Source organism: Mesoplodon bidens (assembly GCF_964165515.1).
Source record: "Mesoplodon bidens genome assembly, chromosome: 5".
In the NCBI taxonomy this organism is placed as follows: Eukaryota; Metazoa; Chordata; class Mammalia; order Artiodactyla; family Ziphiidae; genus Mesoplodon; species Mesoplodon bidens.
Window position 1 is genome coordinate 104,594,093 of NC_138161.1, and position 23,313 is coordinate 104,617,405.

The window sequence follows — 23,313 nt, forward strand, 5'->3', positions numbered from 1 at the left end:
GCAGGTGTTCTCTCTCATCACTGATGGCACCAAAAGGGAACATAAAATATAGCTGTTATCTTTCAGCAGCAGGTCATACTGGGTCCTTGGCACCTGTTTTGCTTTGTGCAAGAGCTCTTCGATCCAAATGTATCTAGACAGCTTAGTGTGATTCTTTGATGCCCCTAGAATGCTCCTACTGCACTTTGTACAGATTACTATCTAGGCTTTATCCAGCCATCTTGTAATTATCTATTTGCAGATCTAATTCTTTCACTGACAGCGTGCTCCTTAAAAAGAGAAAGAAATTATATTTGCAGGTTTTCTTCTACTTTCCACCTCTCTCTTTCTTCCCTAGCACAGTGATTGGCACAGAGAAAGTCCCCCCAAAATGTGTTTGAAATATTAAATTAAATGAAACAATTCATACCATGTAGAGCTTCATGATGGAGGTTAACCTAAGTCATATAAGAAAAAAGTAGAGTATCCAAGTTAAGATATCCTTATAAACAGAATTAATGAATGAGGCAAATCAAATCACTAATTTGCAAGCTAGCTGGTATGGTTCATTTTGCTCTATAGTTAGGGATACATAAACCTGTATAATGGATGTGTCCGTTTTGAAATTTTCACATCATCATTACTCATGCCTATAACTCTCAGGAGTGCCAGTACAGTCATTAACAGCTGTTGATGTAATAAACATTCGTTTGATTGTTAATGTATTTAATAAATGAAGAAGTCTTGTGGATCAATAAGACAAAGGAGATGAAACTAATAAAAATGTTCAAACATACACTCCCCTAACCTTTCAATCTCACAACTAAAAAACAAAAAAGCATTGCAAATTTAAACATATATTGGGCTATTTAAAACTATTTATTGCCAAATATATATTTTTAAATTATGAAACCGTCTCCTGACCTGCAGAAAAATGGGCTTCATATTCTTTTAAAAATTTTTTGTAATTTTTAAAATATTGAGGTAAAATTGACATCTAACATTATATTAGTTTCCAGTGCACAATATACTGACTTAATATTTGTATATATTGGGAATTGATCACCACAATAAGTCCAGTTACCATTCATTACCACAAATAGTTACAAATTTTTTTCTTGTGGTGGGAATTTTTAAGATCTACTCTCTTAATAACTTTCAAACATGCAATAGAGTATTATTAACTATAGTCACCGTACTGTACATTACATCCCCAAGACTTATTCATTTTATAACTGGAAGTTTATATCTTTTGATCCCTTTTACCCATTTAGCTCCCCCCCCCCCCCTCTACCCCCAGCAGTCACTGATCTGTTGTCTGTATCTATGAGCTTTTTTTTTTTTAATGATTCCACATATAAATAAGCTTCATAATCTGCTAAGATTTAAGCTGCTACAACATTGCTGGGAAGAGCAATTTGGCCATATATACCAAGAACCTTAAATCTAGAAACTCTTTGACCCAGCATTTCCATTTCTAGGAATTTATACAGAGGAAAAAATTAAGGATTATGAAAAACTGTACCTACAAGGATCTTCAGGGCATGGTCATTATAAAAGCAAAGGGGAAAAAAAGCAACATGAACAAGTAAAAATAAGGGGTGAGTTAAATAAATATGAATGATTATATAATGGAACCCTACACAGTCACTAATGTGCTGTTGTAGAAAATTATTCATGAGCTGAGTAGTGTAGCACAGTGGTGGAAAATAGGGGCTTGAAATCTGAGAGATATTTGATCAACTTAAAGCTCTTATCACTGACTGTGCAAACTTGAGCAAATTCCTCAACCTTTCAGAGTTTCAGTATACTAATCTGGAGAATGAGGATCATTGTAACTAATCTGGAAAATGAGGATCATTGTAATACCTGGAGCACAGGGCTATGGTGAGTGTGAAATGAGCCAATGCAATTAAAGCCCAGTGTTTGGTACATAGTAAGTGCTTAATAAACATTGCTACCATCGTCAGTGCCAGCATCCTCATCAATATGTTAAGTGTAAAGGGCAGCTTTTGAAACGATGTTTACAGCATAACTCAGTTTTTGAAGTAGAAAAAATAACATTATCTGTCATAAATGTAGAAGAAGTCTTAAAGGATATACATCAAAATGATTTATTTTCATTTTCTCTGCATGGTCGATTTAAGGAAAGATTTCTTTTTCTTCTTTTGCTTTTATGTATGGCCAATAATGTAATAAGAAAAGTTAAATGGGTCCAATGAATCACTAACATCTATCCCTATAAATAAATGAACATTTATCAATGCAGTAGTTCTTTGCCTGTGTCATCACCGTTTCCTCATTGTCAAGTCACGAAAATCTCTCCATACTATTGTTATGAAGGCTATATATCCAATGGTTGGTAGTGCTTGGTTGATTACCTCCAGGTCTCCCTTGCTCCTCTATCCTTGTCCTTCTGCCATATCCCATGTGGTGTGCACCATAAATATCTGTTAAGCATCTGTCCTGTTCAGAACACTCAGTGTTGACAGTGGGGTGGGTTATCAAGCAGCACAGAGGGTGGTTTCTGACCTAGAGGAGTTTAGAGTGCCGTAGAGGGAAAGGACATTTACCTTAATGGTGCATGTTTCATCTTCATCTTGTTGAGATGCTTCATCTTGTTGAGAAGGTCCATCTGTCACAAATGAGTTTTGGTAGCTAGGGAAACCTTCTTTAAGGAGGTAGGGCTGAACGATTATTAGATGGACTTTAAAAACAACTATGTTTCCATAGCCCACAGGTATAGTCATCTTTGACTAGGATGGAGTCCTTCCAAGCTCCTTGTGTCACATTACCTTTGATGAGATTTCTTGTATGACTGCTTCTTTACCCACCACTTTTTGGGGTCTTTGATTTCTATTCTATTTCAATTAATTTCTTTTGTAGCCATAGCCCTATGATTCTGACTTATATTCACTTGGTATACTTCCTTGAATATATTTTCCCTCAATCATAAGTATTATGTATGTTCAGTGCCAAAAAAAAATTGGAAAATTTAGAAAGATGTAAAAAAAATGTAAAAATCATCCATAAGCTAGTCATGCAGAAATAATCATTTATAACATTTTGGTGCATGTGCTTCCAATGCATGTGTGGGTGATTTTTAATATTATTTTATAAGCTGCATTTCTGCTTCATAATAATATATCTTTTCATGCCAATTAATATTTATCTACAGAATTATTCTATGAGATCTTTTACAACCTCCCTCTCCCAAAGATAAACTCCTTTTAACACTTCAATATGTTAATTTCTAGTATCTTTATTTGCCTATTTGTATATACTTGTGGTTTTGAAAATAAAACCATAGGGTATGTGTAGCTTAGGACCCTACTTTTCACTTAGCATTATTCTGTGAATTTTCTTCTGTCATTTAATTGTCTTAAAAAATGCCATCTCTGAGGGTTGCATAATATTCCACTATGAGTGTGTACATATAGTGTGATACAATAAGTACCTCTAATTTAGGATTGATGCTTAAATCATGATCTCCTCTTCTAAGTTCTGAACTCCATGCAGGAAGATCTAGTTTTGAATCTTCTTTGTAGTCTTGTAGTTAATTGACAAAGATAACATCCTTTGTTCTAAATGAGATGAACTCTAAGTGGAAGCCTTTATGATGTGCAGGGATCCAGGAAGCTGTGACTGGGTTATTTCAGAGACTGGTGAAGAGTCTTTACTCACAATGTTGTAATTGGGTGGGTGGGAGGGAGAATTTTACTCTGGGTGGACCAGGTCTAGGTGGATGATGTCCCAGCCTAGGAAGGCCAGTCCTCTCTGAAGTGCCGCTCTCATAGTTTGGAGGAATCAGCTAACGAAACCAAATGAGAAGTTCTTACCATTCAGTGTTCCTTGCCTGTTAAATTCAAAAACAAAAACAAGCTGGTAGCTTGGTCTCTTGTTCTTATTGATTTCTTTTCCAGGATGCTCTTAAAGATGCAATTTTCTTTAAACATTCAACCAAGGACTAGAAAGTTTTGATTTGTAGTGGGATAAAGGTGATACAATTAAATATATTCCAGCCTTATTATTTTTGGTATTTGACCTGCTTTGCAGATGACCTCTTAGCTCTCCACCTTGATTTAGAATAGAGACTCCCCATCAGGTCTGTGTGGAGTCTTAGACCACCAGAGCTAGAAGGAAATGTGGGAGCCAAGTGGTTCAATACCCTCTTAGTACAGGTGAAAAAATTATGCCCAGAGAGAAGAAATGACTTACATCTGAACCCAGATTTCCTGACTCCTATCACTTTAAGGCATTTTCCACCATCACTAGTTATCGTAGCGTCTTCTCCCAGTTGTTCAAGTTGCTCTCACATAGATTCAGTTGATTATTAGACTCCTTCTATCCATCCTTTTCCTCAAACCTTGAAAACTATGTTTTGAAACCCCACTATATTTTAAGTACTTTGTTAGGTAAGCCTTTAGATCCGTTAGCTCCCCTAATTCTTACACTGTCCTACAAGGTAAATACTGGATCCATTTCACGTTTGAGAAAACTGAAGCTCAGGATTTTTAAATTGTTACCCAACCTCAGGCAGCTGGTAAGTTGTGGAGTCTGGATTGAAGCCCAGGTCTGTCTGACTCCAAAGCTTTCTCTACTATGCCAGCCTACTTCCTGATACAGGAATTGATTACATGAAATGAATCAATTTATGTCTTTCCTGTTCCTTATCCATTATCTTGTGGAAAAGTTGGCTTAATTAATTCTCCAAACATTATTGTGTCTTTGAGTTGTAGGTGAGTGATCTTAACACATAGCCCACAAAGTTGTGTTTAAATAAAAAATAAAGGCATCTTTCAGGTTCCAATGGAGGAAGCTAAACTGTGTGGCTTAGCCCCTCCTACTGATTGGCTGAGCTCCCAATGGAGCTCAGCTGAGGGTTTGTTTGGATTGGTTCAAGATGGCGGAGTAGAAGGATGTGCACTCACTCCCTCTTGCGAGAGCACCGGAATCACAACTAACTGCTGAACAGTCATCGACAGGAAGACACTAGGACTCACCAAAAAAGATACCCCACATCCAAAGACAAAGAAGAAGCTGCAATGACACAGTAGGAGGGGTGCAATCACAATAAAATCAAATCTCATAACCGCTGGGTGTGTGACTCACAAACTGGAGAACAACTGTACCACAGAAGTCCACCCACTGGAGTGAAGGTTCCGAGTCCCACGTCAGGCTTCCCAGCCTGGGGGTCCGGCAACGGGAGGAGGAATTCCTAGAGAATCAGACTTTGAAGGCTAGCGGGATTTGAGGACAGTATTGGGGGAAACAGAGACTCCACTCTTAGAGGGCACACACTACGCAGTGTGCGCATCAGGACCCAGGGGGAAGGAGCAGTGACCCCATAGGAGACTGAACCAGACCTACCTGCTAGTGTTGGAGGGTCTCTTGCAGAGGTGGGGCGTGGCTGTGACTCACCACGAGGACGAGGACAGTGGCAGCAGAAGTTCTGGGAAGTAATCCTTGGCGTGAGCCCTCCCAGAGTCCACCATTAGCCCCACCAAAGAGCCGGGTAGGCTCCAGTGCTGGGTCGCCTCAGGCCAATGGAGCTCAGCTAAGCTTCAATTAGGATTGAAGCTTAACAATGGAAAACAAACAATAATTAAAGTTTTGCAACAGTTGAAGAAAATAGAAGCATGAAAGGGAAAGAAAGAAAAAAACCTTGTTCAATTTAAGTAATGTCATCTCTGCTAAGAGAGAGAATGTGTTCAAGGAGAAGCACTGATGTCAGAAGAGTCATGGAAGAGTTAGCAGGCTTGAAAGAAATTTAGGGCTATGTTTTGGGATATGGATTCCCTTGGCCAGGCATTTTTTCTTGACCTTTTTTCAAAGAAAGATGGGCTATACCATGACTTCTAATTCTTTTGATGTAACACAGGAGGAAAAAGGAAAATTATTTTCCTCTAGTTCGTTTCAGACCAATGTTTTTGAAACTGGCCTAGGTCAAGGTTAGGGTGGTATGGAATGGCTCCCCTCCACAGCCCCCCAACTATCCCTCCCCAAGGTTACTCTTTAAAACAGGGTCACTGCCACCCCTTTCCCCTCCAACTCCACATCACTTGCTATGACCTTTTGCTGGGAAAACTAGAACTTCTGCCAAATTATTCTGTCCAGTCCCTCTGTAACTAAGGGCTTTGTTCTTAGGATCTGTTCACTGGAGGTGCATTGGACTTATCTCTCTAAGACAATATTTCTCCCACCTTTTTCCATTACATAATTTACATAATGAGTTTGTAACTTCTTGGCCCACATAGCAGTTTCATAAATTCTTGTGATAAAACTTGCCCAAGAGACACTATCTTTCACCATCTCTCAAAACTTCTTTGATTTTATTTCCTGAATGCAGCTTTTGCATATTAGTGGGCAGATAAAAGTCATTGCCCAAAAATACAGTCATCTGTGTATAGGAAAGTCTTTATTTGGGTATGAATTTTAGTCTTCTTTTGACTTTAATTTTTGGAAAATTTCTGAGGGCTACATTTTGGTGTATTTACTGTATGAAACTATTTTTTCCCCTTGTACTGGAGAATAGGTAATTTGTGATGAAAATGTGAATGCTTAAAAAACCTTTATGTTTTCAAATGTTCTGACTAGTGCCGATACTTTTTTCTTATTTTACTTTCTTTATAATATTTTCATTGTAGAAAATTAGAAAATATAATTAAGTAAAAAAACTATAATCTAAATTACCCAGAGAAAACCTATGTTAACATTTTTGTGGATATTCTTGTAACACATATATATTAGTTATACATAATGATATTTTATTTTGATAAAAACTAAGATCATTCTATGTCCTATTTTATAACTTTCAAAAATATACTGTGGATGTTTTTCTATTGTATTTGTACAATGTTAATTATAACAGCTACATAATATTTTATCTAAACTTCATTTAGGTGGTTTAGCTAATAAAATAAATTATAAAATAGTATCACTGTTTTCAAAAAGGCAATGGCATAGGAATGCACTTAGATTTGCCACTGGAAGATGATGAATTAAAAAGATAGCTAGATATATCACTTATTTTAAATGATCTCTCTATTTCATATGTTAAAATATACCAGCACAGTTTCTAGTGATGTACTGATTAATCCCACTTCCTTTGTCATGAGACCTAAATCTATAGGTAGGTAACGTTATTAGAAAAGCAAAGTAACCAGCTTAGAGATACCTACTGGATATGATGTTGAACTATCTAAGGTCCCTCCTAAATTCAAGATTCTACATTCAGTCACTCCCAACAGGAGAGCTGGTTTTAGCTCTCTCTGTAGCATTTTCTAATAAGTTTATCCACTGGCTGGGCTTTGGTGGGAGAATTACAGAGTTTCACAGTCAAACACTGATGGTATTTGGGACCTGGCATTACCTATTTTCGGGGGGTTGCAAGAGAAGTAGTGATAACATTAACTAAGAATAGTACTGGATATTGTAGATTGGTCCCAATTCATTAAGAAAGGAAGATGGAACTTCCCTTACAGATAACAGGGAATGTATTTTGGAGATGTGTCAAACATTTCCTTGATCTCTTTAAATACCATGCAGTGTCACAGTTGAAGTTCTTAGATGCAGAGATTCTGTCAGACGGTTATACTGTGAACTAAACCTACTTTGGTGACACTTATCTCAAAAGAGAAGCTTTAAGGAGTGGTCAAACTTATCAATTCAGTTGAATTTCTCAATCACAAATAGGACATACATAAGCCACAGATGTTTTTTCACTGCTTTTGGATTCTGAAAGGATACTCTAGAGCAGGAACTGACTCAGGAAGTATGTGTGCAAGTAACTTGGGCAGCATCAAATTCTGGCCCTGTGGACTTTGGTTTCCATTTGGTCCCCAGGGCTGGGTGGGAAGATGGCCTCCTGAGAAGGTTTTGCACAGCCCTGGTCTCAATACATTGCCTCTCCTCACCATCACCCCCACATCTTGCCAGTAGTTTCAACTCCGTCAATATAGAATTGACCTTCCCTAAAACCTTTGGGCAGTGCCACTTTCCCTTTGGCATCTTTCAGAGACTGCCAATAGCACTGCTCAAATATTATTTTATTGCCTTCTCCTTCTATGATAATATACTAATGGCTCTTCAAAAGATGTAAGATCGGGCTTCCCTGGTGGCGCAGTGGTTGAGAGTCCGCCTGCTGATGCAGGGGACATGGGTTCGTGCCCTGGTCTGGGAGGATCCCACATGCCACGGAGCAGCTGGGCCCGTGAGCCATGGCCGCTGAGCCTGCGCGTCCAGAGCCTGTGCTCCGCAACAGGAGAGGCCACAACAGTGAGAGGCCCGCGTACTGCAAAAAAAAAAAAAAAAAAAAAAAAAAAAAGATGTAAGATCAAGGCACTCCATCATTTACAAAGTACTTTCAAAACTTTTTTATTTGATCTTTACAAAAAAATCTCAGGAAGTAAGCAGGGCAGGTGTCTCCATGCACATTTTCGCAGAGAAAGAAGTTGAGATGTATTACTAGGACATATGCCTACAGTTAGTATATGAAGATGACATTACTGATCACACTTAATAATGGTTGTTTTCCCTGGTCCATATGCTACCCCTATCTTGATCACTCTGAATAAAGTCATACATTTACAGAAAGACTGATCAAAACCAAACATCAGGGCTTCCCTGGTGGCGCAGTGGTTGAGAGTCTGCCTGCTGATGCAGGGGACGCGGGTTCGTGCCCCAGTCCGGGAGGATCCCACATGCCACGGAGTGGCTGGGCCAGTGAGCCATGGCCACTGAGCCTGCGCGTCCGGAGCCTGTGCTCTGCAATGGGAGAGGCCACAACAGTGAGAGGCCCACGTACTGCAAAAAACAAAACAAAACAAAACCAAACATCACCTCTCCCGAGTTAGCCAGCCTTGAGATATACATTCACAGAACCAAGGAAATCTGAATATCAAGGTAGCATTTTAATTTTCTCAGTGCATTTACTATTTATTCTGGCTAATGTTACTCATTGCTTTAATAGTAGTTGTAGCACACATAAATATACACATAAATATACACACACATATACTCACACATAAAAAATACTCACACATAAATATATATTTATCCTTACTTTCTAAAATTATGCACTTATAGGTGTATATAATTCTATTTTCTTAGACACATATTTTTGTTTTGTTTTCTTGCTGAAATACAGAAACAAGAAAAGGCCTTTTTTGACAGATGTTACTGTTCTTCACCTGTGTCTCTTATCTAACTACCTTCAGCAAGCTAATATATATATATACTATATAAATACTCTCTATATATACTATATATGCATACTCTCTCTCTCTCTCTCTCTCTCTCTCTATATATATATATATATATATATATAGTTTTTATTCTTTAGCATTCTGAACTGTGAACTTTTCTTCAATCATCTTGTAATGAATCTGAATGTCACTCTTGAAACTGAACTGCTTTGGTTTCTCTATACTTGTATCCTGGCCTTCATTATTTTCATGAGAGCTACCCCTTTGCTCTAGTTCTCTTGCCTTTTCTCTCTCTCTGGTGGAACTCTCTAGACCTATTTAGATCTTCTTGCACCTTGTAGAACAGACTGAATTTCAGGTGTTTACATTCTCGCCTAGTAGGAGTGGAAAAGGGTCAAAGTTGCCTTAGACTATTCCTCTAACACTTTCTTTTTTTTTTTTTTTTTTTTTTTGCGGTACGCGGGCCTCTCACTGCTGTGGCCCCTCCCATTGCGGAGCACAGGCTCCGGACACGCAGGCTCAGCGGCTGTGGCTCACGGGCCCAGCCGCTCCACGGCATGTGGGATCCTCCCGGACCGGGGCACGAACCCGCGTCCCCCGCATTGGCAGGCGGACTTTCAACCACCGCACCACCAGGGAAGCCCTAACACTTTCTTATACTACTTATTTTGTCCAATTAGGTGTCTTGTTTAGCATTCAGCATTTTAGGAACTCAGTGTGTACTTCATTATTAAACCACAGACTGTCCTTCAGTGATGGTGACCCACAAGATGAGAAGGTAGTAGTATTGTTTTTGTGACACTAGACACTCTGCTTTCTGGCCTTTTCCCACCCCTTTCAAATGCCTGCTCCCCAACAAATATTGCCCTTTGGTTTTCAGATAAACTTTCCTCTATTCCTCCATCCAGCTCTTAAGAGAGGCTCTCATTTTTGTCCTTTAGCCCGCAGGGTAGTTTCAGGCAGAAGGGAATTTTTCCTTGTTCTGTGTCTCTTGTGGTCTAGATAGCTTCTGTGACATCCTCTGTGACTGAGCTCACTGTGCCAAACACAGGGACCAGCATCCTGTGAGCATCCAATAGGACAAATGAGGTCATGGTTCCTTCCCTCACGGAGCTCATGATCTCCTCATGGAGACCAATTACAGGCAATGACTAAAGAATGGGTTGATAAAAGATCATGGTGCCTGTGGAGAGCACAGGTCAAATTGCATTTCTAAATTGCCATTTATGCTAAACTTGAGGGAACTGGTGAGCTTGGGGCTTGGTCTAGAAGAAAGGGTTTCAAATCATCACTTGTCAGGTCCCATTCCATCACATCTGAGGAGAGAGACTCTCTAAGATGAATCTCCTTTGCATTTTCTGCCATGGGCGCTCCATGGAGTATGGATGTTTATTATTGATCCATTTTGTTCAGTTGACACATAATGAATGCTTTCTATGTGCTCCACTCGGTGCTAAGGATACTGTAGTGAAGAAAACCACAAAACCCTGTCCCTGTCATCAGGGATCTTACATACTAGTGAGGAGGCTGTGAAAGTTAAGGCAAGTTGACAGGTACTGTATGATAAGTTCTGTTGTAATGATAAATACGGTCTACAAGGAGAAACAGTGGAGAGGCATGTAAGTCATGAGATGAGATTGGCCAAGGAAGCCTATAGCTGCTTTCTAAGCTGAGACAAAAAAGGGAAATTGGTGTTAATCAGGTAAAGGAAATGAGTAGGAGGTTGGTGAATTTATGAGTCTACAGGTAGAGTAGTACAGCTGAAGCATAGGATATAAATGTGTGGTGGGGTGAAGAAGATGGGAGAAGAAGAGGGAGAAGAAAAAGGAAGGAAAAGACTTGGTGAGACATGAATCTACAGGTTAGTAGGAGTTCAGATCATGAAGGTCTTGCCTACCATGCTCGGGAGTCAGATTTTATTTAGAGGCCAGTGGGGATTCATTGAAGGGTAAGTGGCTAGTGACACGATATAGTTTGTATTTTAGGAAGATGAGTCTTCCCTCTGTGTGCTGCATACATTTGAGAGAGTAATATTGGAGAGAAATCAGTTAGAAGACCTTTATGATGATCCTCAAGAGATGAACTAAGGCTGTGGCAAGGAGTGGAACGAAGTAGAGAATTCAGTAGCTACTAAGGAATTAAAAACTGTGGGACTAAGCAGCTGATGGGTCAGTATTGGGCAAGAAGAGGGAATCAGGCAGCTCTCTGGCCTGGGCAACTGTATAGCTGTGACCTCCTTCACTGAGCTTGGAACAAAAAGGGGGAGCATGTTTATGGGGGAGGTAAGAAGATGCTAAGTTCGTCTTTGGACAGGAAGAATTACCTATGGGCCAGCAAAGAGGACAGATCTAGTAGACAGTTGTGTAGATGGATTTGGGGCTTGGGAGAGAGATCTGACTGTAGTTGTAGATATGGGAGTCATAGATCTACAAACTGTGGTTAAACACTGAGAACAAAGGAGATAGCTTAGTGAGAGCATACAGAGTGATTTCTGGCAAACATCAGCATGAGAGGCATGGGGGTATAGTTTCCATGAAGGAAACTATAAGCCATGAACAAGGAAGTAGAAAAAAAAAACTGGGAATCTGCCATGCCAAGGAACAGAAGAAAACAAGAATTTCAAGAAGCATGAGTCAGCAATCAACAGTGCAAAAGAGAGCAAGGGAGATAAAGAGTGGAAAGTATTAGCTTAAATCATGAGAGCTTTGTTGAGAATATTTCAAAGATATGCTAAAATCTGTGGATTAAGGGGTGGATGAGATAAAATGAGAGACGGCAAGAATGGACCATTTTTTCTAGAAACTTGGTTATGAAAAACAAGATAACCATTCATCCTTCTTGGACTTTCTAAGGTCAAATGAAATAAATGTGCTCTTTTCCTCCTGGTAAGCTTTTAGATATCCGAAGAGAGTGATCAGAGTCCTCCACATTTTCTCTCTTCTCAACTCAGTTTCTCCAGTTCCCTCTGTTGTTCTTCTTGTGACGCAGTTAGTGGTCACTCACCATCCATGTGATAACTTCTTTAGAAAAGAGGAAGGCCATCTCACAGGCCGTTGGTCCAAATAACCAGTCTGATAATGGAAAAAGAAGAGGGAGGATTTGAAGAGCATCTGTTGATAACAGGAAGTGTCTCTTCATTAATTCACTTAACAGTTTACCATGTGTTGGAAGTATACCAGGCACCCCGACTGAGGAAAGCGATGATTTGTGTAGGTTTCAGAGCAGAGTCTTCAGGACAGGTCCTCAGAGCCTGGCTTCATGGGAACAGGCGAGGGCTGACCTCAGACTCCTGGAGAAAGGAGTCACCAAGCAAGTTCCTCTTTCTTCACAGGCCAGCTAAGGCTTCCTAGAAATTGAAGGCAATGAAAACAGGAAAGAGGGCCCTGAAACCCTGGTACTGCCTCTAACTTGCTTTGTGACCTGAGGTAGTCACTTCCCTGATCCCATGGGAGCATCTGGTTTCTTATTTGTAAACTGAGGGTGTTGAGTTAGATGTCAACTGTCTGGCAGTGATTCCATTAAACCAACTGAATATTCGCTTTGAGAAAAATAATCCTGTCAGGATGCCAGTAATGTGGTGTTTCTTGATCTATGTGATGGGTCCATGTGTGTGTTTATTTTTACGATACTTCATTGATCTGCACACTTATGAGTTTTGGAATGCATGTCCTACTTCAATAAAAATGTTTATAATGAAAACGTCATTAATATAATAAAGGCTGTAGTTTTTATTCGGGGGAGAAAAAGACTGTTGTCAACATTTGGATAAATGTCTTTCCCTGAATTTCATGAAATCTGTATGTGAGAAGTCACGGTTGGCCTAGCAGGAAACCCAGGCTCTGGGATGACTTCCTGAAACAGAGCTCCCAGATGGGAACACCTGGTTGAGGAATGTGGGCTAGTGCCCCTCTCCCTGGCACCAGGATTAATGCTGGGTAGGTAGTAATCCCTGGTAGCATAATCCACACACTCCCCTGGGATGTCCCAATAACTGGGAAAGAGGCTGGCTCTAATTTCTAGGCATTGTCACCATCTAGTTTCTGAATCAGCAGATTCAAAATCAGGGATCTTATTACTTTAGAGAGAGAAAAAAATGGAGCTGCTGCAAGCTGAATTGTTGGCCTTGGTTGAATCTTTTCATTTCTTTGCTCCTTTCTTTTTCACTTGTACAGGAAAAAAATATTTGAGTGCTTACAAGACCCCCAAAGTACATTGTTGGGACCAATATCTTTAACCTGGTCAGTTCCTCGCATGCTTCTTTTTTCTTTCTTTGGAGCATGTAGGGAGGCTGTTGATTTAACCTTAATTATTCTCTTCCACAGGAGGAGAATGCCACCACTTTCCTGTCCCCTCTCTGACCTAGGCCAACTGCAAAGTAGATGCTTCTGCTACTGCCTGAGATAAGTCATTACCCTTGATGTCTGGCTTATAGGCTGGATGCCTTCTACTTTTTCAGACACATCTCCCTGACTCACAAATCCTTGTACAGGTTTATATTAATAATTACCTCCAGAATTCATCTTGATGGGGGAATTCCATTTATTCTGGGATGTTGAGGGGAGAGCCTGAGAGATCAGGTTATGTGGATAAAATAGATAAGTGTTTCAAGTAATGAAAACACACACAAAGCAGAAATTGTTATCCTGGACAGAGAAGAAACAAATGAATGGGGCAAATTTGGACCATACACAATGTGACTCACCTCTCCACAACTGCTCTAAATCTTTAAAGAAATTGTTAATCTCATGAAGTTCTTGAAGCAAGTGGAATCTTACAGTGCTGAGCCCAGACACTGCATCTGGGTTGACTGTGGGGGACCTATACCAGCAGAGATGGAGGTGTGACAGTAGAGAGAAGGGAATACAGAGGACACGTGAGGAGGATTCCAGAGTTTCATCCTGTCAGAGATCCGAAGTTTTAACCAAGTGTTACCAGCTCTTCAAGGGGTAGGGGCTGGATGTAGGCAGCTGATATCTGAATTACATGCACCATATTACCCACCATCCTTTGAACACACCCTTCTCCTCACACCTCACACCTTTGCACCTTTGCCAGGAATGTCCTCACCCATCCTCTAACATGCAGTCAGCTCTGAGGCACTTTTCTCCATAGCTCTAACTTTCCACCCTCTCCAGCCTCTCTCTCCACTCACCCCTGTTACTCCCATCTTCTGTTTCCATTGCATTTGTGTACATTCTTGTATTCCGGCTCTATCATATCAGTCTGCAGTTATCCACTTATGTTTCCATCACCTCCACTAGACTATGAGCTTCTGTAGATGAAAGACTGTGGCATGTGTTTCAATGTGTGTGAGAGTGTAAGTAAGTGAATGTGTACAGAGCTATTTCCATTCATGCCCCACAAAGGGCTTCATTAGTCAGTGCACAAGCATTTACTGAGTGCTCATGGATGACGCATGAGGTAATGTGCAAACAGCAATGGATCAGACATAAGACTTGCCCTCAGATCTCAGACCTAACAGAGAAACAAGCAAGGCATCCATTCATGCATTTGAGAACTTGTTCTAAGTGCCTGTTCTGGATCATCCCATGCTAAGGGCTGTCTCTAGAAATGAGGGTAGCACAGTCCCTGCTCCAGAGTTGCTCACAGCCCAGGAGTGAAGCCAGGAGAGCAAAGTAAATGGTGACTACAGAACAGTGTGACAAACACTACAGGAGTCAGGAACTCCAGTGTCATTGTAACCTGGACTGGGTGAGTGGTGGAAGTGTTCATGGAAATGGGCAAAGTTAATTTCAAGGGATCTATAATCTCACCGAGTTCTCTAGCCAATATCCTTATCTTAATCAATTCTTTTCCGTATATTTTTGAGGAAACCCCTCTAAAACTTAATGTTTTGTGTGAGAAGCTCAACAAACCTCTAAATTTTTCCCTTCCTAAATGCAAGAATAGTTATTGAGGATCTAGCATGTCTCTGGCCATGGTGCAGGTGGGGTGTCCAATGTTCCACTGTGGGTGTCCCTAACATCTCTGGTTGTTGGGGATATCCACTTGCATTAGAGGTAAGTCAGAGGCCAAACACCCCAGAATTTCCACAGTGGGTGCCTGAATTCACGACGGCCATCACAATCCTCCTCCTTTGACCTCACAACATTTGCATCACAAGGAACTAACCTGCTCAGCTGGAGAGGGGATGGGGAAATCATATTGAATGGCCTCTGTAGGCTTAGATCTGGAATCTTCTGGGCACTGGAGAAAAATTAAATCTTGTGGAGTGATTGAGCTGGAAGGAATAATTTAGTCCAACAACTTCAGACTTCAATACATTTCCCCCCACAAATGAAAGCTTCAGAGGAAGTACAGAAACAGATAAGTGGATCTGTTTTGATGGAAACGGGTGAGTCATTTTCAGGAGTACACATTTGCCAACCATAAAGTCTGACCCCTCATTTTGTAGATGAAGAACTGCTTTACAAAATGGGGGAAGCAATTGCCCAGGGTTACCCAGTGAGGGAGGGAGGGAGTGGGGACCCACACTTCTTTATCCCGGGCCTGTATTCTCCCCTCATCCTCCCACCCCCGTCTACTGAGTGAAAGCTCAGGTAGCAGAGCAGAGGGCCCTGCCTGGCAGAAGAGAAGCTGGGAGGGAAAAGACCCTCCATAAGTTCCACTTTCCCTCAGGACACAGAGCAGCTCTGCTGGCGTGTTATCACTAATGTACAAATGTGAAATTGTGAAGAATTGTTTGCCAATTTTCTTATCTCAACTGGCACAGAGTTTCGAGGTGTTAGAGTACTGTTGTGTATCCACTGCACATCCCTCAGCTGTTCTCACAGAGAGACCCAGGAAAGGCTGCACACATAAATTCACATAAATTACCTTTACGAAATGTCAAAACTAAAAGCAGGTTTTTACTTGGGGCCTGTGCCTCGGGAATGTTAACCCCTTCATGTGGGTAGAGGTGTCACCATCAGAAAAACACAGTTGACATCTTTGAATGCAACCCAAGCCACAGGAGCTAAGGCTCACACTTCCTCCCTAGCTCAGCACTACCTCACCTGCAAGAGGGGAGCATTTCTTGGTAACAAATCATAGACTTGGGGCTTCCCTGGTGGCGCAGTGGTTGAGAGTCCGCCTGCCGATGCAGGGGACACAGGTTCGTGCTCCGGTCCGGGAAGATCCCACATGCCACGGAGCGGCTGGGCCCGTGAGCCATGGCCGCTGAGCCTGCGCGTCCGGAGCCTGTGCTCCACAATGGGAGAGGCCACAGCAGTGAGAGAGGCCCGCGTATCGCAAAAGAAAAAAAAATCATAGACTTTTCTAAGCTCCTGGTCAGCCCACAGATATTCCTCTGGATACTATATTTTTAATCCTATGGTGGCTGTAACTTCATTCTTTATTGCCTTTAACTTTTAAAAAGTTAACTAAACTGAGAGTTCAGGGGATTCATGACCCATCCGGGCCTCAGTTTCCTCATTTACAAAATGTGGAGGTTAGAATAGATGGGTGTTTTCTAATGAGGCATTCTATCTTTCCAAGGATCCAGGGAGGTGGTAATGGGGAGACTCGAGTAGCTATTAATATTGCAAAAACTTTGTGGAAATCACAGATATCTGCATTCGAGTTGCAAGGGTTAAAAAATAAATCTCAGGGAGACTTAATGGAGCTCTTAGGAGACAGACATGGAAAGTAAAGAAAGCAAGGTTGAGACTGGCCACGCAGGCTCTCCAGAGTGGCAGAGAGAGCAGGGAGCCAGGAAGGACTTCTTAAAACTAGATGGACAAAGAGGAAAATCGTGCTGTGGAAATGGAGAGTACATTGCCCTAAGAAGGGGTTCACCATGAAACAGCCCCGAGTTTTACCAGTATCTCTATGTAATGTCAGTCCTGCTTTCTTGATCAGAAATATGATGCTTTTTGTTAAGTCCAAACTGTTCTATATCAAACTCTTGAGAGAGGGAAAAAAAAATCCCCAGACTCCACCTTTCTTTGCCTCTGGCTGGGGTTGTGGCCACTCAAGCTGATTAGTAGTTCTCAGGTAGTTATTCATCTACTTCTCCGGGAAACACATATTCATTGGAGGTTGACTATGTTGGATCTCCCTTTGATTTTTTTTTTTTTTTTTTTTTTGCGGTACGTGGGCCTCTCACAGTTGTGGCCTCTCCCGTTGCGGAGCACAGGCTCCGGACGCGCAGGCCCAGTGGCCATGGCTCATGGGCCTAGCCACTCCGCGGCATGTGAGATCTTCCCAGACCGGGGCACGAACCCGTGTCCCCTGCATCGGCGGGCGGACTCTCAACCACTGCGCCACCAGGGAAGCCCAGGGTAGCACTTTCTTATGTATTTATTTGGCATTGTTGGAGGAGGTCATCCAGAGGACATGGTTGCTAGCTGACCAGCAAGTGGACTGGGCAATGGGCGGCTCCTCACCCCTGCCCTGTCCTTGCAATGTACATGTACATTTCACCCACCATTCCCACCATGGCAGCTCTTTTTGAGGACACCTTGAGAGAGCAGTGTGGTATTGAGACCATCTGGACTGAATACATGACTGGACCCAGTTAAGGCCTCTCTATAAGCTTTTAAGATTCTGGCGGGCAGGTGTGGAGATCTACTCACCTTGAGGCCACACAAGACAAGCCTGGTATGTAAGTTCCCTTGATTATGAACCCTGCCACCTACCAATCTGGAGTGGTCTGCTTCTTTCTTTGGTCTCTTTTGGCCTTTCTGTACAGGGGTCAGTTTCAGATTTCACCCAGGAAGCTCTCCTGAGTTTGTGAATCAACACATTTATTCATATATTTTATTTTTTATTACTAAAGCACAACTAACATGATATAAAGTTAAAAAATTCATTTATGGTCAATCTATCAATAAATCCAAGAATTTCCCTTCTGGTCTTTACCAATGTAAAGATTATTCAATCATCCCAGAGAAAATCTCTGTTTTTTGCTTTTCTTGACCCAAGAAGATACATCGCTTACTCCAGCTGCTGCAACACATATTTTAAATGTCTGCTCAATATCAATTGGGTAGCTTAGCAATTCCTTGGCCATTGGGTGTTTAGCTGGTTCCCAATTTTTCATTACTGCCTAGAATATGCAATTAGTGCAGTGTTGTAGGCTTTTCTTTTTTTAGGATAACTTTCATTACATGAATTCCCTCAAATGAGAAAATGAGGTCAAAAAGTATGGACATAATTCGTTTCTAAGCCTTGACCCTTTGCTTCCTTTAGAAATTATACTGCCTTTACTTTCTTGAGCACCACATGCTAAGATAAATTTTCTGGGCAATCTTAGGGAATGATGATCCTTTTCAAATCTAAATGGCTCTAGATGGGTCTGCGGCAAGACATAATTTATCCAGGTACAAGCTTTTCAGTGTATATAGTATTTCAATGTATATAGTCTGGTTAAGCAGAGATAGGAGGATGTGTTTTATTGAATTGGGAATAAACATTGTCTGGGCAGGTGGCGCTGAGGACCGTTGGGGGCTGCTTCGACGCATGGCACTCCTCTCATATCCGGGAGGTTGTTGAAGAAGTTACATTCATTGTCCTTGCAAAGAAGTCCCCATGACTGCAACAGAGCTGGAATCATTCTGCACTGAGGTGGCTGGGCTCAGTTTTTCTACGCTTCACGACTGTCAGAATTTAACTGGAGCTGAGAGTTTCCTTCTTCCTGGACCTCAAAATCTCAGTCTCCAAGTGCTTCACTTCCCTTCTCGAGTATTTCCAGAGAAGGCAGCCTGAGGGAGAGGAAGTGGTGCTATTTAAATCCTCCCTCTGTTTTCCAGGCACTGGAGCCTTTCACAGATGTCTGTTGTTAGGCTCCAGTTCACAGAATTCTGCGAATACAGAAGCAGGCTTTCCTTCCCCAAAGGCACAAACCTTCCTTCACAGGTTACAGGGAACTCTATAGAAACACATGTCCTTCCAACAGCCACTGTAATAGAGGCGACAGACCTGCAAAAATAGAGCATCCAGTTGCCAGGGAGGCCGCAGTGCCTCAGTGCTCTCTCTCTCTCTCTCACACACAGAGTAAATTTCTCCTGCTTTTCCATGCGTGCCCTTGTATTTCTCACAGGTTAATAACTTTAAAAAATTATCTGAAAACTCAGCGAAGCCCTTTCTGTTGTAAGACAGTGTGCATCATGGTGGACTTGTTGGACTCAAATCGTGCTTGGGAGTCCTGAGTGGGAGGCTGTGTGCTGTCACTAGTATCCAAGTGTGCCCTGGTGGGGGGGGTCCCACCAACTCTGGGATCCCCAGAGAGAAGGAGATAAAACCATCCTTCTAGGGTTGCTGGGAGAATCAGAGGAAGTAACCTGTAATATGATCTACAGAGGGTTTTTCACTCATGAGTCCCTAACCAACTGTGTTTTCCCTCCACTGAAGCCCCTTGGGGTGACTGTGTATGCTTACATTTTCCTGAGACAATGCTGGTTTACTCCTATCATCCTGGCATGATTGTTAATAACACTTTTTTCATGCTTTTAAGTGTCCAGGGTTAGGCGATAAATTATATGCTCATACTATTTTTATCTCTCTTGAATACTTGAATTATTCCCAGTTTCAATAATGCAAACTTGCCATGGGTAGGGGCCATTTCTCACTTTCTGGTGTTTCACAAGAACAAAGGAATGGAATTTGTCTGATTAAGAACTCTGAGGCAACTTTGACACTAAGATGGCATTTCCAGTCCCACTGTGATGCTGTGTGTGAGACCCTCCTACCTTGTAGCATTGGAGGTGTGCGTGCTGTAGCCATAACTATGTGGCCTCCGCTTGAGAATGGCTACTTGACTGAGGGCACTTTTTGCTAAGCTAGCATGTACCTTCTATTTTGTTTTGCTCTGTGTTACTTCTTTATATTTACAAAATATAAATAAATCTATTGTGTTTCTATTTATTTTAAGTCAGATATAGCCATTGTAAGCATCCAGAGACTTATGAAAACAGAAAATAAAAATCACCTGTAACCCTATCACCCAGAGATAATCATTTTTTTAAATTGAGGTAGAGTTGGTGTACAATATTATATAAGTTTCAGGTGTACAACATAGTGATTCATAATTTTTAAAGATTATAATCCATTTATAGTTATTATAAAATATAATACCACATTCTCTGTGCTGAACAATATACCCTCATAGCTTATTCATTTTATACATAGTAGCTGGTACCTCTTAATCCCCTACCCCTATCTTGCCCCTCTCTTTTTCCCTCTCCTCACTGGTAACCACTAGTTTGTCAGAGATAATCATTATTAATACTTTATTTCCTTTTAGATTGCTTCTAACCTCTGTCCTACCACACATGTTTATAGATATGCAAGTCCAGGTATTATTCCTTCCTTCCCGAGCTCCCTTTCTCCCTTCCTTCCTTCCTTCCTTCTTTCTTTCTGAATTATTGTAACAAATTTGAATAAAATTATTCATAATATTTTATAACATCTTTTCCATTAACAATTTTTTTTGGACATCATTCCATGGTAAAAATATATCCTAACATTTGTAATGACTACATTGTATTCACTGTACAGTATAACATGTCTTATTTAGCCAATTCTCTGCTGATGGATACTTAGTTTCACTATATTTTTTTGGTATTAGATGCAATGTTGTGTGAGTGTGTAATGTTGCTATTATATGCAATGTTTTGCTATTAGACATAAAATTATGTACTTTTCTACTATTAGACACAGTGTTGTAATGTACAACCTTCTATATTTACGTCTTTGCATTTGTCTAAATTATTTCTTTAGGATACATTTTTATTTATTTATTTATTATTAAAATTTTTTACTGAAGTATAGTTGATGTACAATATTATATAAGTTACAGGTGTACAACGTAATGATTCACAATTTTTAAAGATTATATTCCATTTACAGTTATAAATTATTGACTATATTCCCCATGTATCCTTGAAGATACATTTTTAGAATTGCAATCTTGCGGTTAAAAATATGCTCAGTTCTAAGTGCTTTAGTGCCCTATTACTACCCAAGGAGTACACAAGAAGCTGCAATATCATTGCTTTTAACTCTTAAATAAGCTTGCAGGCTAGTAGGTTTTCAAGCAAAAATGCTATGAAAACTTGAAGAGAAATTATCTGATAATGATTTCATACTGCTGTACCCTTGTTCAGCTTCCTGTCCCTGGGCATAAAAATGGGGAAAATGGAAATACTTGCAGCTTCCTTTTCTCTGTCCAGAGGGTCTCTGCTTCTTTCCCCTGGTAAATGTCCACAGAGGATTGTAGAGTCTGTGTTATTGAACTTCATCCATCAGTGCCTCTTCTTAGTTAATGTGTGGTGGGTTTGTCAGTTTCAGGAGCATCATTTGCTCATCATACACTGTTTTGCCATAGCTAGGACACAGGTGACTTTTTTTTTTTTTCTGAGAAGATTGTTTCTTCCTTTGTTTTAGGCTGAAGAAATGTCAACCATTGGGAGTTTTGAAGGATTCCAGCCTGTGTCTCCGAAGCAAGAGGGAGATGACCAAACCTCTGAGACTGATCAGCTGTCCATGGAAGAGGGTGACCCAGGCACTGTCTCAGAGCCAAGGCAGACTTCAAGGCCTCCAAGTGTGACTAAATCAGCACTCTACCACAGTCCCTATCACCAGCCTTATATCTCATGGAAGTACTTCGTTACACAGGTAAAATAATAAAATCATGAATTTAAATACTACATAAGACCTCTCCTTAAAAATATACTAATATCCTTCCATATACCACATGTTTTACCAACTGTTTTCATGTTTGTTATCTTGTGTAATAGTCACAATAACTGTGAAGTAGTCATCCTTATCTCCATTTTATAGGTGAAGGATCTGAATTTCAGAGAAGTTAAGGGTCTATTTTTGACCACCAGATAGTATCGAGGAGAAGCAGGCCCTCCAGCCTCCATGGGTCTTTGGCTCCTGAGTCCTGTATTCATGCTAGACCTGACCTCAATAAATTAATGCTCTATGGAGAGAGAACCAGACTGGCTAGAATATAAGGCTGGGAGCCCAGAGGGAGTATTTGTTGTAAGTCTGGAAAAGACATGGGTGATGGAGTGGAAAAGGTTGCTGAGCATGGGCTAAACCTCACGGGTCTACATGGGCATGCTGGTATAACAATGCGGGGACAAACACTTTATTCCAAACCTGTAGCTGCAGTTTGGAGCTGAGCTTCTTCCCTGTTCATCAAAGCAGTGAGCTTTAGGCTACCATCAACTGGGGGCAACATTGAAGATTGTGCACTGTGGCAACAGAGAGATTCTTCAAGTGTACATGGAACACCTCTTTGTTGAAAAAAATTTTTTTCAACTCAACTGCTAAATAAGGGGTGGCCAAGAGTTTGAGACTATTTATAATGTTTTAACTAACAAACCCTGATTTGTTAGCCTTTAAAATATATCTTTGGTTAAGATAAAGTTGTAGCTAAAGAGACTCAATATGTGTGTGTGTGTGTGTGTGTGTGTGTGTGTTTGAAGATATATACCTATATTACCTATATTCAGTGACTCTTAACCTATATTCAGTGACTCATATGTGCAGAGTGCTTTGGCATGTTCTATACTATGTGTGTGTTTGTGTGTTTTTGCATAGGTAAAGCAAATGGTTTATTTTCCAAAGTATAAGAACTTCATTGAATATGCAAAGTTAACCTTAAGATATAGCTGGGAAAGAAATCAAAGCATCCATTAAAGTGTCCTTTTCTTTGATAGTGATGATGAGAGAAGAACAGGATTTGATGAGAGAAGAACAGTGATGAATGATATAGAATAAGGGCTTTATCATTGGAAGCTGGTTCTATTAAGCGAGCTGCCTGAGAAGTCTATGCAAAGCTGTTGTCTTTGCATCTGATGATGGGTCTGAAGTTGCTATAGATCAACAAATTGGCTGTTGTGAAGTAGGAATAGGAAATAGGGAAAAACCTGAACCTGGATGGACAAAGTGGAATTCCTTTTGACCAAGCGGCTCCCACCATGGAAAAATGGAACCTGTGTTTGTCTCCCACCAAGTTTGAACTTGAAGATGTGTCACTTTCAGGAGAAGCCAGTTCTCTTCTCCACCGAGCAAGCTGCACACTTACCCAGTTCAGGGAAGGAGGATCTGAGGGCGGAGGTCTGACTGTAACAAAGGATCTGTAGGTCCAGGGACTTCCCCACCCCCTCCCATG

At 40.9% G+C, this 23,313-nt stretch overlaps 1 protein-coding gene across 1 annotated transcript in view; it reads left to right on the forward strand.

The window, feature by feature from the left end:
• Nucleotides 1-21,387: 21,387 nt before the first annotated feature.
• Nucleotides 21,388-23,313, forward strand: part of TPRG1 (tumor protein p63 regulated 1) — a gene marked incomplete at its 3' end in the record, with an annotated part of 116,739 nt that continues 114,813 nt past the window's right edge. Inside the window, exon 1 of the mRNA XM_081235267.1 lies at nucleotides 21,388-21,803. Coding sequence (XP_081091393.1) covers nucleotides 21,582-21,803 — 222 coding nt within the window. The 5' untranslated portion in view covers nucleotides 21,388-21,581. The remainder of the gene's footprint in view (nucleotides 21,804-23,313) is intronic.